Source organism: Macadamia integrifolia, chromosome 9, assembly GCF_013358625.1.
Source record: "Macadamia integrifolia cultivar HAES 741 chromosome 9, SCU_Mint_v3, whole genome shotgun sequence".
Lineage (NCBI taxonomy): Eukaryota > Viridiplantae > Streptophyta > Magnoliopsida > Proteales > Proteaceae > Macadamia > Macadamia integrifolia.
Window position 1 is genome coordinate 5437749 of NC_056565.1, and position 14283 is coordinate 5452031.

At 40.2% G+C, this 14283-nt stretch overlaps 1 protein-coding gene across 3 annotated transcripts in view; it reads right to left on the reverse strand.

Moving 5' to 3' along the window:
• Positions 1 to 14283, reverse strand: part of LOC122088830 (regulation of nuclear pre-mRNA domain-containing protein 2-like) — a 53028-nt gene that overhangs the window by 9773 nt on the left and 28972 nt on the right. For 2 of the 3 annotated variants that reach the window (XM_042658173.1, XM_042658169.1), the window contains 5 exons: positions 12621 to 12928; positions 5263 to 5418; positions 4975 to 5131; positions 3576 to 3715; positions 3455 to 3490 (listed from right to left, as the gene is read on the reverse strand). In XM_042658173.1, the coding sequence (XP_042514107.1) occupies positions 3455 to 3490; positions 3576 to 3715; positions 4975 to 5131; positions 5263 to 5418; positions 12621 to 12911 (780 nt within the window). In that variant the 5' untranslated portion in view covers positions 12912 to 12928. The remainder of the gene's footprint in view (positions 1 to 3454; positions 3491 to 3575; positions 3716 to 4974; positions 5132 to 5262; positions 5419 to 12620; positions 12929 to 14283) is intronic. The other variant, XM_042658170.1, reaches the window with a different exon arrangement.

The window sequence follows — 14283 nt, forward strand, 5'->3', positions numbered from 1 at the left end:
CCCAACCCAAGGCTTATTTATAATAAAATAAGTCCATTAAGTGACTTATCTACATCAATTCCCCAGATGTTGAGAAAAACTCGTCCACGAGTTTTGTAAAACGGGAAAATCAACACCCATCGACCAATATCCATCTTTGCCTATATGCAGTCACCATCAAAACCATGATCGAATGCTATGAAATCCACGACACGAAGTTCATAGGTGAAGTAGTAACTCGAAAAAATAAAATCGATCGGTTCACTAAGGAGATCAATCAATTTAAATTTTTCCACAAGTTGATCTTCAACTTCCAATGGTGTCATCTCATCTTCGACCACTGGTGATTCATCTTCTAGTTCAACTACCTGTTGTTCAAAGGTTGAGATCACATAATTGAAAGTAGAGTATATACAATCAGATGTGACCAATGTTAGGTCTTTGATGTCCTTGCAGTCATCTCATCGAACTTCTCTCGTACCAACTGCATCTGTTAACAAATATCCAATAACAGATCTAGATCCATCGGTTAGCTTTGCTTCTCTTCTTTTTTTTTTTTTGGCAGCAAAGGGAAAAAGGAGGCAGTGGGGGTCGTCTTGTTGGGAATCGAAGGGAGGAGAAAAAGGGAGGGATTAGGGCTTAGGGTTGTTCTCAGTCGAAACAAAGAATGGGAAAGAGAAAGGGAAGAATAGAGATGGAAAGAAGAAAAGGAATGGGGATCTTTGGCTCTGAAACCAAATTGATGGGGTAGGCCTTAGGGAAGAAGGGAAGAACTAGAATAACAGGGAAAGGAAGGGAGTCGTGTGGGAGAGAAAGGGAGAGTGGAAGAATCACTCATAACCCGAGAACTCTCAAACATAACTCAATTCATCATTCTTCAAATCTATCCAATTAGAGTACATTAGCTCCTCTATATAAAGAGGGCAGACTAGCAGTCATACCTAACAAGGAGTTAGACTCCAAGTAGGACTAGACATTACATAATAGGAGTTGGATTCCAAATTAGACTAAAACTCCAACATGGAGTGGGTAACTAACTAGTCATTCACTAATAGGAAAACCTAAACTGACCAAAAACTGAAAAAACAAGGGAAATAGACTCAAAACAGGACTCTAACTAAGCTAATGAATTAAATCCCATATTTTAGGCCCATTAAAGTGGCCCATTACAAAGAAAACCCATAGGATCAAAGGCCCGACACATACATAACCCAACCCAAAGCTTATTTGCAATAAAATAAGCCCATTGACTTATCTACATCATCCCTAGTCCCTACAGTTGTAGGTTCCAAAGATTGTGCACTTCAGCTTGCTTGGTTATGGAGTTTAGCCCTCGAGTGTTCCAAATGACTACTCGGGTCATCTAGAGAGGTGCGAAGTGTGCAACGAAAGCCCCTCCAGGCTGGGTATAAAAGAGGCCCGACGAGGCCTATCTAGATTTTTAGGGTGAAGCTAACGATATTCCCAAATGGGAGGATAGAATGATAGGAGTGGGAGAATGCCAAGACAATGGCAGGGGGAGACGGGGCCTAGAGGGGGTGGGGGGTCAAGGTGTGGGGGAAGCAAGTGAGGAAGATGGGTGAGTGGATTGTTGGGTTGGGTATCATTGATGGGAGGTACAGCACGGGATGTGGACTTGATGGTTGTGAGTGGATCAATTAGAGGACCAAACCAGATCCATAAGATATGGGTTTGGTGTGTATGATTAGTTGGGTTTGAGTGAACCACCCCAAGATAACAAGATTGGTCAAGGTAGGGATGGGGTCAGTAGAAGTGAACCTCCCTAGTGGTTTCAAGATGGTTCATGGGGGTTAAGAGTGCTCTAAGGGAGGGTGGGGAATGGGTGTTTGGAATACATCAAGGGGCCTTATACCCCAAAAGATAAGGAGGGGGAGATAAAAGGAAGGTGCATTCTCAAAGAGGAAAGATATAGGACCACAGAAGGGGGTTTAGCTAGGGAACAACTAAAGGGGAGCCATGAGAGGAAAGTTGAGTATGTGCTATAGTAGAAGGATATGGTAGGTGACAAAGAGCAAAAGAGGGTCGGCAATAAAATGGGAAGCATTCTTGGGAGCGAAGTCATCCCAGGCGTCGACAATGAGAAGGGGATGGAAGCGGTTTTGTCCAATGGTCCTTGAGGCGATGGAACCATTGACCAACGATAGGTGAGGAGAAGGGTGGCCGTGGCCATGGGGAGACCTAGATGGAGAAGCACGACAGCAATTAGAGTTGAGCTAACGAGATCGTCTCCTACTAAGACTGGGAAAGCGTTGAGGTAAAGGGCAGGAAGATTTGGAAGGGGCGGTGACAACATAAGGAAAAGGTGGTTTGTCAGAAGGGAGGAAAGAGGGGTGGGAGGGAGAAGGGTTGTAAGGAGGGGAATGACAGCAACCACTAACGTAAGGGGGGCACACTTCTCAATGGGGTGCCCGAATACCTTGCAAGCCAGGTAGTGAGGGGGGAGCTAGTCGAAGCAAAAACCACTTTGCTTAAAGGAGTGACCCTCATCGTCAACAACAATGATCATGGCTGGAAGCGAGCCATCGGCAGGGACTTCCACACATATGCAAGCAAAGGCAAATAGGGAAGTCTCTCTATGCTTATGTTCCTTCTGTCTGAGAAGAGGGGCTTCCCAAGAACAAAGCCTATTATACTCAACCCATCTTCCCACCAAAAGTGAAGGGGAAGCCTAGGGAGAGAAACCATAGTGGAATATAGTACTAAGGTTGACACGATGGAGTTGCAAAAATCAGTCACATTGCGGGAGAACAATGGGGCTTCCAACCGACATACGAAGGCCCTCCCTCCAGGTCGTGGAGATTGTCCTCTTCTTCCGCAAACTTGAAGATGAAAAACCTGTTGTCCATTAGGTAAGTATTCATGATCCCACGAATCCTCCATTGTTTACAAAGAGACTATTTGACAATATTGAATGAGAGGCGGCTGCCTATAAAGTGTCCAACCAAGGAGTTCCCCTTTTTCTAGCCTCATTGTCAAGAAAATTTGATGGGTAAAGGACAACCTTAGAGTTACTGATAATGGAGGGGGAGGCCCTCGTCAAAGAGCAAGGCCGATTTCTCAAACAGGGAAAACCAAGTCACTCCACCCTTAGGAGGAGGTAGGAGGGACTACGGAGGAGTGAAGGCCGAGGAAGGAGAGAGGAGAGGAGGGGATTTAGGGGCGGAATTGGAGGCGGTGCCACCCATGAGCAGCAAAGGGTACTCACAAGGTGGGGGGGAACTCAAGATCAGGTGGAGTGAGCTCTCAGGTGATGACTGCCCATTAAAACACTGCATTAGAGCAGTTACTACATGACTGTTCTACATGTATTAAGAAGCCCGATTGAATCCATTATCAAGAAATCTTCAATAAGAAAAGATGCAAATGCACTTCAGCCAGAAGAATAATTGAAACCAAATCCTTGAATGCTTTTATCTCATCCATTGAAGGAATAGAAAAGTATCATCATTCTTACTTGCAATTGAGTGTGTATAAGCTCCAGCTTTGATTCCTGAAAAGATACAGCTGATAAGCAGTCTTGGAGGAAACAAATACAAAATGTAAATTTCAAGGTCAAGAGAAGATAATGAAGTTACCTGGTCCTGAAGTGCTTCTTTCAGCTGAGCAACCAGAGCTGCTCTAGTTGCTTCAACACTTTCAAGTTGCTTGATACATTGCCGAAGGACATTGTCCTGCTCTTGTAGTTCATTTGCCAATGTTGGACCCTGTTGATTTCCTGATCAAGATAAAAATAAATAAATAAAATAACCATCCCGGTCATAAAAAGTAGGTGTACACCCAAGGCTGCAAGACAATGTCACCAACAAAACTATTACAAGATGCTAAAGCATATATTTCTAGTAAATTTAAAACCCATTCAGCTATTTACAAAACTAAAGCTAAGATAATTTATTGAATTTTAAGCAAAACTCTAAGTGCACACCCAGTTTTATACTAGAGGGTCATACATTCCTGCTTTCACAGAGGCCAAGGAGGGATTGAATGGGGCCTTATATTAATTAACAGTACTCAAGGTACACACCTCTAGCATTGACCCCACTTTTTCCCCCCTCCATTCTGCTTTTATTCCTGAAGTAGCCAATCTGATCAACATTTAAAAGGAAGGAGACACCTAACTTTTCACTTCTCAGTATTAAGTTCTTGGTTTAAAAAGCATGATGTTGGACACAAGGGGCTACCATTCCAGCAATCAAATGAAATTAGCTGAACCACATCCAGATGATTATTTGGGACTTAATTGGATGAAAATATAGTCAACTAGGATTACTTAGATGTAGTATAGTGTTTAGAAAACCTTATATATCAAGGTTTTCAGGAAATCTCAAGGACTGTGAGAGAAGACCCAAATAAAGACTTTAAATCGTAAATGCTTGGGCTCAAAAGTAGGAATTCAAGTCCAAGGCCTTGGAAGCAAAATAGCAAAACCGAATCAGCAGACCCAACATTAGCAAGTTATCAATCATAGTTGTCATGGTGCCTAGGCAAACCAAGGCGGTCGAGGGGAGAAAATTCCAAGGCGACACCCTGCCTAGGCAGTGCCAGTCCAGGCAAAGCCGCCTGGACGCCTAGGCAACGCCTTGACAACTATGCTTAGTCTCAAATTTCATCAAATATTAATTGATAAGGTTACTTTTTGGATGGGGTCATTTCTTATTTTCTATAAAGCAAGAACCATGTCAAGAGAATGTTGAAAAGAATTTGACAAGAAAATTTTCTTCCAGATGAAAAGCAGTATCATAAGTATGCTCATGCAAAGCAGAGACAGATCAACAACCAAAAGGCCCTTGTTAAAACAATTGGTCCTACTTTATATACATAATAATTTGTATTTCCATAATGAAATATATATATATATATATAAATCAACAGCAATACAACCTTTATTTTTTTTTTTCAGATGAATGCAGCAATACAACCTTCAATCTACCATAATCTGATAAAAACTAAACAAGGCATCAGAAAGTACAACTCTACCTTGGGTGCAGGCATTGTCAGCATCTAACTCCATTTTTTCAACACGACGAACAGCAGCTTTGCATTTGTTTAAAGCAGTGTCCTCATTGAAATGTTCCTCATGTACAGCTTGAAAGGCAGTAACTATCTTTTCAGCCATACCTCCAACAGCCAATTTCTGAATTCAAAATGACCACCCATAAGACATTATTTTTCTATCTAAAATAAATGCAAAAGCAAGATAGGTACACAAAAATTCCATACATATAATTAAGAAAATAAATCAATACCAAATAGGAGAACTCTTACTAGTCTTATTGAGTGAGCATCCTTCTTTACTATCTTTATAGAGTTGGAACTTTTTCCATTGCTCTCCAATAACGGTGGAGGATCTTTACCAAGCATTTCATCTTTAAGACTCCGACCACGAGATCCAAAGACTTTCCTTTCCTCCCATATGTCTACCTGAAAATTCAAATCAGTAGCTGAAATTAGTTGTAGTAGTAGTAGACATTATGTTTCCATTCAAGCTACTAAAGATTAAAAGATGCAAAGGTTAAGAGATTCCCTAACTATGTTATCGTGTTGAAACATTACATATTCATATATGTTTTTGGACTTTGGTTTTCCTACTTGTGTCTTAAAGTGAAAAGGCATATATCATTCATTCATTTGTGATTTCTAACTTCACTCTCTAAGTTTCATAGTCTGCAGGATGGTTATGACTTATGCCTGTGATAGTTCTTGGATGGTCAAGCATCAATCAATGACCTTAGCCTCCATCTGTGGCAGCAAGTGGCAACCACAATGCTTGTCATAAGCCCTTGTGTAAGCCCAACCTAAGTCATGAAGTGTTCATATACTTCAGTATGTCCATCTAAGGCACGTGTTAACAATTGTCATTGGTATCATTAGAGCACCTCAGTAGGTCCACTTTGTGGCATGAAGATGAGAAGCTCAGCAGTAAAATCAAGCTTCCTTCAGTAAGACTATCTTGGAGATCGTCAAGGCAACAATTGGACACACATCAAAATGGCATTCTCAAGACTTGGGAATTAGTTTTAACTTGCAATGTTTTTTATTCCTATGTTACAATGTGATTCTATACAAGGATTAAAATATCAGTATCGGGTATCATATCGGAGATATACAAGATACGCATAGAAATACACTTTTGGAGCAAAAAACACTATAAATAAGCAATAGATAACATGTACCACGTATAAACACTAAAACGGAGAACATATAACGAGACAAGTTCATTCAATTGAAATTGGTATAAATGATGAGGTATCTTACATATACTAATATACAATATATGTATATAAATCCCCAACTCAATATCAATAGTTCTTTTGCAAGAAAATCAGTTTTTTTTTTTTTTTCAGGTTGAACACTATTCGACTTTTGGAGAAATTTTAAGTCTAAGAACAAATTGCTGCAATAATTCATGTTTGATGCAATGTTTTAGTTCGTCTAACCTAAATCTACTCAAACAAGAGTAAAAACAAAGATTTGCACACAAAAGTATCGAATTTTTTCAATTCAACTGTCTTGCGCTATGTTTAGCTTCAATGGATGATTTTGTATGTTTCAATCCTCAAAAAGTCTGTTTGATTGTAGATTTTGAATCGTTTTTTACGGATGATTTAAGACTCCAAGTCTAAGAAATGACTGTGAGACCGATTGTGTAGTTATGCTTTAAATTTTGGAAACTTAAGTACCACCAGCAAAAAGAACAAGCTTTGTTTCGAAACATGAAATGGGTTCTATAGATACATATCTTAACTCAATACATATCAATGAGTATCGATGTGTATCGCCTGATACTTGTTGATACATAAGGACACAACACTAGTTAAAAAAAGTGTATCATATCAGTATCGATTGTTACCGATACGTATCGGCCAATATACAATACAGACCGATACTTTAAACCATGATTCCGTAGCCCTTATCACCTATAGGACTTAGCCTCCTGTGTGCCTAAATTGTTTAACCTTGTTGAGAGACTTTGCCTACGACCATAGGACTTGGCCTCATATGATATAATAAGGTTTTAAGGTATAAATCAAATTATTTTCATTGATGTACTTAACTAATTAATTTTCTTGCCTTTGCATGACAGGATTTGAGGACCCATGGGCTATACAACATGTATCATTAAGTATTTTCAAGTTATTGCCATATGAGAAGCCATATAATAATGCATGAATGACCTTAGATGGTCTGGCATCAAGTTTTCTTGGCATAACAGGAGAACTGGTACCAATCACATTGCTTGCAAGCTTGACCTAGTTCTAGTCTACGAAGCTTGGCTTTCTTGTTTTCCTTCATCCCGTTCTACCTTCAACCTCCCGAGCATCTCCAATCACAGCCCCATCTCCCTTTTTCCAGCCCTATGTCTCCATTGGCCTAAGCCCTTCAAGTTCTTCAACATCTGGCCCTCCCATAAAGGCTCCCCTCTCGTCGTTAAGACTGCTTGTGAGAAACTTGTCCACTCATCCTCCCCTCTTATTATGTTCCCCAAAAAGCTTAAAAATGTTAAATGTGCCTTAAAATACTAGAACTCCCCCACCTTTGGCAAAATCTCTTCTCGCGTCTCCTCTTGTAGAGACAAGTTGGCGGCTGATGAGCACATTTATGTGTGAAATCTAGGGTAGTAAAACATGCATTTTACATATTTAGAATGGAACTACCTTGGGTTTTACTCTCTTTTTGCAGGTTTTATATTTTCAAGGCCTTAAGGATTATCGGGCACTATATCTTCAATGTTACACGTAAAGAGGTCCTATTTCTTTCCATGGTTACGAAGAGGACGAAATTCTGAGCAAGATGGACGTGTTCAATTAAAAGTACACATTCGTTTGGTCACCCGTACAAATGATTATTCTTTTCCTCCTCAGCCTAGAAGGACATTGAGGCCATAGTTGTCATGGCGTCGCCTAGGCGTCGCCAAGGTGGCGATTTGGCATTCTGGCGGAAAAAGAAGTTCATGGCAGTGCTACGATTTACGTGACTCACAAATGGCAGTCGCCATTGGCTGATAGGCGTCGTCATTGGCACCACCATGGACGCCAGGTCACGCCCGATTCACTAGGCGGTCAATTTTTTGTAAAATGCAGGGTGATTTTGATAGGGCTATGTTGATTTTTGATGATTTGATGTTGCTTAATGTTGGTTTTATATGTTATACGGTATTTATTGTAGGCTTGTAGCATGCTAAATAACTTTAGAAAATAGGGGAAATAAAAAGATAGCATACTAAATAACTTTAGAAAATAGGAAAATAAAAAATGACACATGGGCGATTTGACTGTCATGGCAACGCCATAACGGGCGATTCATCGCCAAATCGATTAACCACCCCTCCACCGCCTTGGATCGATTTGACACCATAACAACTATGATTGAGGCTGAGGTTGTTTCCTACTACTCAGGCATCTTTCGGCCTCCTCCCTCCCCCTCCCCCTCCCCCTCCCCTAAATCCCATCCCCACTCACTGCTTAATAAGTTCATCCCCAGCCATCTCCTTCCCTCCCTCCAATCCATCCCCTCGTGCCTCTGAAATCTTTGTTGTTGTTCATTCCCATAAGGCCAACAAAGCCCCTGGACCTAATGTGGGTTTAGCATGGGATTCTTCTCCTCCTGCTGGGACATCATAGGGCCTGACCTCACCAAAGCCTTCAAGAGCTTCTTCTTTAACCCCTCTCAAATTGAAAACATTAACCACACCTTCCTTTGTCTCATCCCTTAAAAAAAGAGTGCCTCCTCTATGTCTAACTTCAGGATCATTTCCCTCTGCAACCTCTTGCACAAATTCACAGCATAGATTCTTGTTGTCTTCATCTTATCATTGACTCTCTAGTCAACCCACAATCCATCTGCTTTATTGCTGATCGAAGCATTGCATATAACATCATCATTTGCCATGAGACCATCGGCGGATTTGATAGGAAATCCCATTCTCCAGCCATGAGATCGTCAGCGATTTGATAGGAAACCTCATTCTCCTGCTACCCTTCTCAAGATTGACTGATTGACATCCACAAGGCTTTTGATTCTATTCGTTGGGATTTCATATCCAAAGTCCTGCTTGCCATGTCCTTTCCCCCAGTTTTTGTCAACTGCATTCCCTCCTGCATTCTTCTCCCAGTTTCTCTATCCTCGTGAATGGCTCCCCAATTGGGAATTTTGCCTCCTCGATGGGGTATTAGACAAGGTTGTCCTCTCCTTTTCTCTTCTCATTGGCTCTTGATGTCCTCTCTAAATCCATTCAATCTCACACTAATGAGCTCCTTATTTCTCCCATTGCCAAATGTAAAGCCCTGAAGCTCACCCACCTTGTTTTTGTTGATGACCTCGTGATTTTCTCTAAATTCAATCCCCTCACCATTTAAACTATCATGTACTCCTTCCATTAGTTTGAATCTCAATCTGGTCTATATGCATTAATCTCCTCAAATCCCAACTCTTCCTCTCTCAGATTTCAAAGGATTCTAAAGCTCGTCTCATTGAACCTACCTGCTTCTCCCTCGGTTCTCTCCCTGTCAAATACTTTGGCCTCCCTCTCATCACTGCCAGGCTGACGGTCCACCATTGTGCCCCCATGTTGGACAATATCCGTAAGAGGCTTCAGCTCTAGAAAGGAAAGCTCCTTTCCTACATCGGTCGTCTCAAGTAATCCAATCAGTCCTTTAATCATCTTACATCTACTGATTGGGAGTTTCGAGATTCCAAAATCAACCATCAAGGCTGTCAATTCCCTCTTTTGCATTTTCCTCTGGAAAGGTGTCGACTCTTTCAAATTTCTCCATCCCATCCATTGGTCCTCTGTTTGCCTCCCCAAGGTTGAAGGTGGTCTAAGTCTGAGAAGGATCAAATATGCCAACTCTGTGAGCATTCTCACTCTTTTGGAAGCTTGTTTCCAAACATTACAGCATCTGGATCTCTTGGTTTACGCCTCCCTCCATAATAATTCCCTCTGGACCTCCCCTCTTGCCTTGGACGCTTCCTGGGTGTGGCACAAAATCCTTCAAGCTAGGCCAATTGCCATGATGCCATCCGCTCTAGTATTGGGAAGGTTTTTACACCTCCTTTTGGCTTGAAAACTGGCACCTTGATAGTATCCTTTTCTTAAAAAATGGGGCAAGGACACTCTTGTTTCTTCCATCATCTCCAACGGTTCCTGGTCTCCCCCCAGCTACCCCCTCCCTTTGTCATCTGGCCCTCTCTTCCTTACTTCCCCCTCAAGGTGGCAGGGATCGAGTCATTTGGTCTCCCTCTTCATCAGGACGCTTATCTTCCTCATCTGTTGGGCACCTAGTGTGCACCCATGGCCCCTCTATCCCTTCACACAGTTTTTTGGTTCAAATCCCACATCCCCCGCCATAGTTGTCTAGGTGTCGCCTCGGCGTCCAAGCAGTTTGCCTGGGGCCTAGGCGACTGTTGCCTTATTGCACTCGCTTATTTATGGCAAATATGCTACTCAAGATAGTATTCATAACTAAGCAAATACCCCCTATTTGAATCCAATAAAAATAATTTAAAAAAAAAATCCATAAGAATAAAAAGTCAACCCTCAGTCCAAGGACAAAAACTGGAGTTTTGGTCGTATGGGCGATTCTCAACTTACAAATGCTGGGTTTTTCTCAATTTTGAAAATTCTATAAATTGGTAAAATATTGCTCAAAACCAAAAATCTGGTAAAATAATCTTTTACTTTGATGTCCATAAAATTATTTTCATTCAGTTGATTTTAATAGCATTCACGTATTTTAAAATAAGTTTGATCAGAACATAACGTTATCATTACGACTCAGATTTATATAATCTTAGACTTATTGGAAAACTGGTTTTGTGCTATACCTAATACAAAAGTCTCGTGTAAAAATAAAATCATTTAACGAGTCAAACTTATTATAAAACAAGAAAATTTCTTTAAATGTTATTTTTTATGACTTAATATTATTTTTTACGATTTGATGTGGTTTAATGTTGATTTTTAATGCCTTGTTGTGGCTTAATGTTTATTTTTTTATGATACAAGGTATATGTAACATACTACATAATGTTAGAAAAGAGGAAAAATAAAAAATAACACTTGTTCGCCTTAAGGCGAGCGCCTTATCGCCTAAGCTCTTAGGCAACCCCTCTAACCCCTTGGTTTGCTTTGGCGCCGTGCCAAATATGTCCCCCGCCTTAGCTTCGCAGTATGGAGGGACCTCTCCAACTGCCTCCCCACCCAGTCCTTTCTTAGTTACCACCACATCTTTGTCCCTCCCGCCTACTGCGTGTGTTGGAATGGTTCAGAAGACATCAGCCATCTCTTTTTTGAGTGCCCTCTCACACCCACCATTTGGAAGTGTGCCCTTGAGAAATGCTGGTCTGCTAGAAGAAGCCCTTCCCCCTTATGAGAGAATGGACATGAATCGACATGACCTTTGTTGGCAACTCTATCTGCGACACTACTGGAAAGCTTGGCATCGTGTTGCCATCAACCATATTTGGATGGAAGATGACCTTCGTTGATGGACTTCCAACTCTAGATCCTTCGATAGGATTTGGAAGGCCATCTACCTTGACGTCTCCTCCGTGCTTGCTTCAATTAGTAACCTTCCTATTGTGGACTGGTTACCATTGGCTATTTTGATTCCCCCTCCCCCCACCCCTTCTCCCTTTAGATGATGTTGTAAGGAAATACACGCAAATGCTCGGTCTAGACTCTAGTATGACCACTAACAGAGCTGTTTTGAGGGCAAAGATTCATATGGCCGATTGCTTGTAGGTGAGATGTTCCAGCAATGTTGCCTTTTTTCTTTCTAACCCTCTCTTGGATCCATGTAGCAGACCCCATATAGTTGGGAAAAGGCTGAGTTGTTGTTGTTGCTTTGCTCCCCTATTGAGGTCACGTATTTTTCCCTTTGAAGCCTTGTATATCTCCACTCCTCCCCCCCCCCCCTTTTTTCCTTTGGTAATGAATTTCTTTTTCACCCAAAAGAAAAGGTGTTTAGGTAAAGATCAAATTCTCCACATTTATGTACACATAGCTAATTACTTTCATTTTCTTTGCACATTATGTTTAGTTTAAGGTTGGTCAAATTACCTTTTCATATCATATAAACATCCTACAATTATTACAAGAGGTCAACTATTAATGTTTTTGTGTATGTACGTAAGGTACAAAGACTGGTGATCTGAACCCAAGAAAAAAAAACATTTTTGGGGTATAAAAACTACTTCTATTTTACCTGAAGATTCAGTGTAGGGGCAGTTTAAATTAGTATCGTGTTGTAAATAACTCTTAAAGAGTCTATAAGCACTATTAAAGAAGATGAAATTATTCATGCCTCTATACAGGGTTGTAGTGGTTATTTTCTGTCTCTGGTAGTAGAGGAAGTGGCGGTGGTGTTCATGATAATAGTGGAATGTGACATGAATAACATTCCATGTAGCAGAAATGTAGGGCCGAGTAAAGCTTACTTCACAGGCCATAAAGGAAACATCCACAATATTCGAACTATGCAATGTAATTCTACGAATTCCCAAATTAAATTTGTAGGAATGATTTAAAGAAGAAAAAAGTAACGCCTTTCCAGTTCACTTTTTAGGATTTCAGTCGAAGAATAAAGAAGCAAGCCCGATCCAAAAAGACAAAAAGAACTTACCAGCCTTGAGACTGCTTTCCTTCCATGGTCATCCCCATTCTCATAGACATCCTTGAGAACGGCTGGAAGGACTTTCCAGAATTCATTCACAAATTCACTCCCTTTGCGTCTACTGTTTTGAAGAATGTCATTTGCCAAATATAGAAAAGCAACACGTTGCTCTTTCTGGGAAGAATTGAACAATTTATCCCATGTTTCTACAACCTGTTTGGCTTTCTTCCGGTGAAAAATACACCAATGCGATAATGCTATTCCAAAGTTAAGAGGAATATTTTGCATAAAGAAATACATGTGCCACAAGAGTAGAACTGAGACAAAACAGAAGAAACATATATAATGCTGATATGGGGAAACATTCCATCAAACAAATGCCTTCTGAAATATACAAAAGTTATTCAGAAATAATTGATGCAAAACTGAATTGGAATAGGATTTTCTTATGGGAAAAAAAAAAACTTAAATATATAAGATGTAATCATAGTTGTCACAGAGTCAAGGCAACCCAAGGTGTTAGAGGGGTGTCCAAGCACAAGGCGACACCAACGAGGCGTCCAGGCGCCTTGACAACTATGGGTGTGAATGTGTGATCAAGAATTAAAGTATCGGTAAGATCGACGTATCAGTCAGGTAATTTTAAGAGATATATCGGAGCGTATCGTATCAGAGATATGCAAGATATGCTAAAGATATGCACAAAAATGGACAAGATACACATGAAAATACATTTTTGCATAAAAACACTATATAAATAAGCAATATATAATATGTATCATGCATAAACACTAAAACAGAGAACACCGTATTGAGAGACAAGTGCATTTAATTGAAATTGCTATAAAGGATGAGGTTTTTTACATGTAGTAATAGTCTCTTGTCAACTTTCTAAGAAATCTTAAAATCTATGAACAAATAGATGCACTAATTCATGTTTGAGGCAATGTTTTAGTTTGTTTTACCTAGATCTACTCAAACACAACAAAAAAGGAAGTAAAACAAAGATTTGGTGAAAAAAACATTAATTCATGTTTGATGCAATGCTTCAATGGATGATTTTTACACTTCAATCCTTCAAACATCAGTTTGATTGCAGATTTTGAATCGATTTCTATGAATGATTAAGAGCCCCAAGTCCAAGAAATGAAAGGTAGTTCAATTGTGCAGTTGTGCTTCAAATTTTAGAAACATAAGTACCGCCAGCGAAAAAGAACAGGCTATGTTTCGAAAGTGAAATGGGTTTTGTATCAGTGTATATCGGAATCGGTGTGTATCGCTTGCGTATCAGTGTGTATGTATTGGTTGAGTATCGGTGCATATCGTATCGAAACGTTATGATACATTGTATTTTTTTTAAATAGTGTATTGTATCGGTCCGTACAGTATCTGTTTCGATACATCAGCCGATACGATATGGACCAATACTTTAAACCTCGGGTGTGATTGGCAAAGAAGTTAATTAACTGAATATATAAGGGGTAATTAAATCATAATAAAACTTCATGCTAGATCACCAAACAAAACCCCTGACTATCTCTACCAAAATCCCAATTTCTAGCACAATGGACCCTGGGGAAGATGTGTGGGAAAAGTGGTTCCTCTCAATATTGGTTAGTTCTACTGAAAAAGGCAACAAAATGTTAGGGAGGATACCCCTCAATAATGTTCC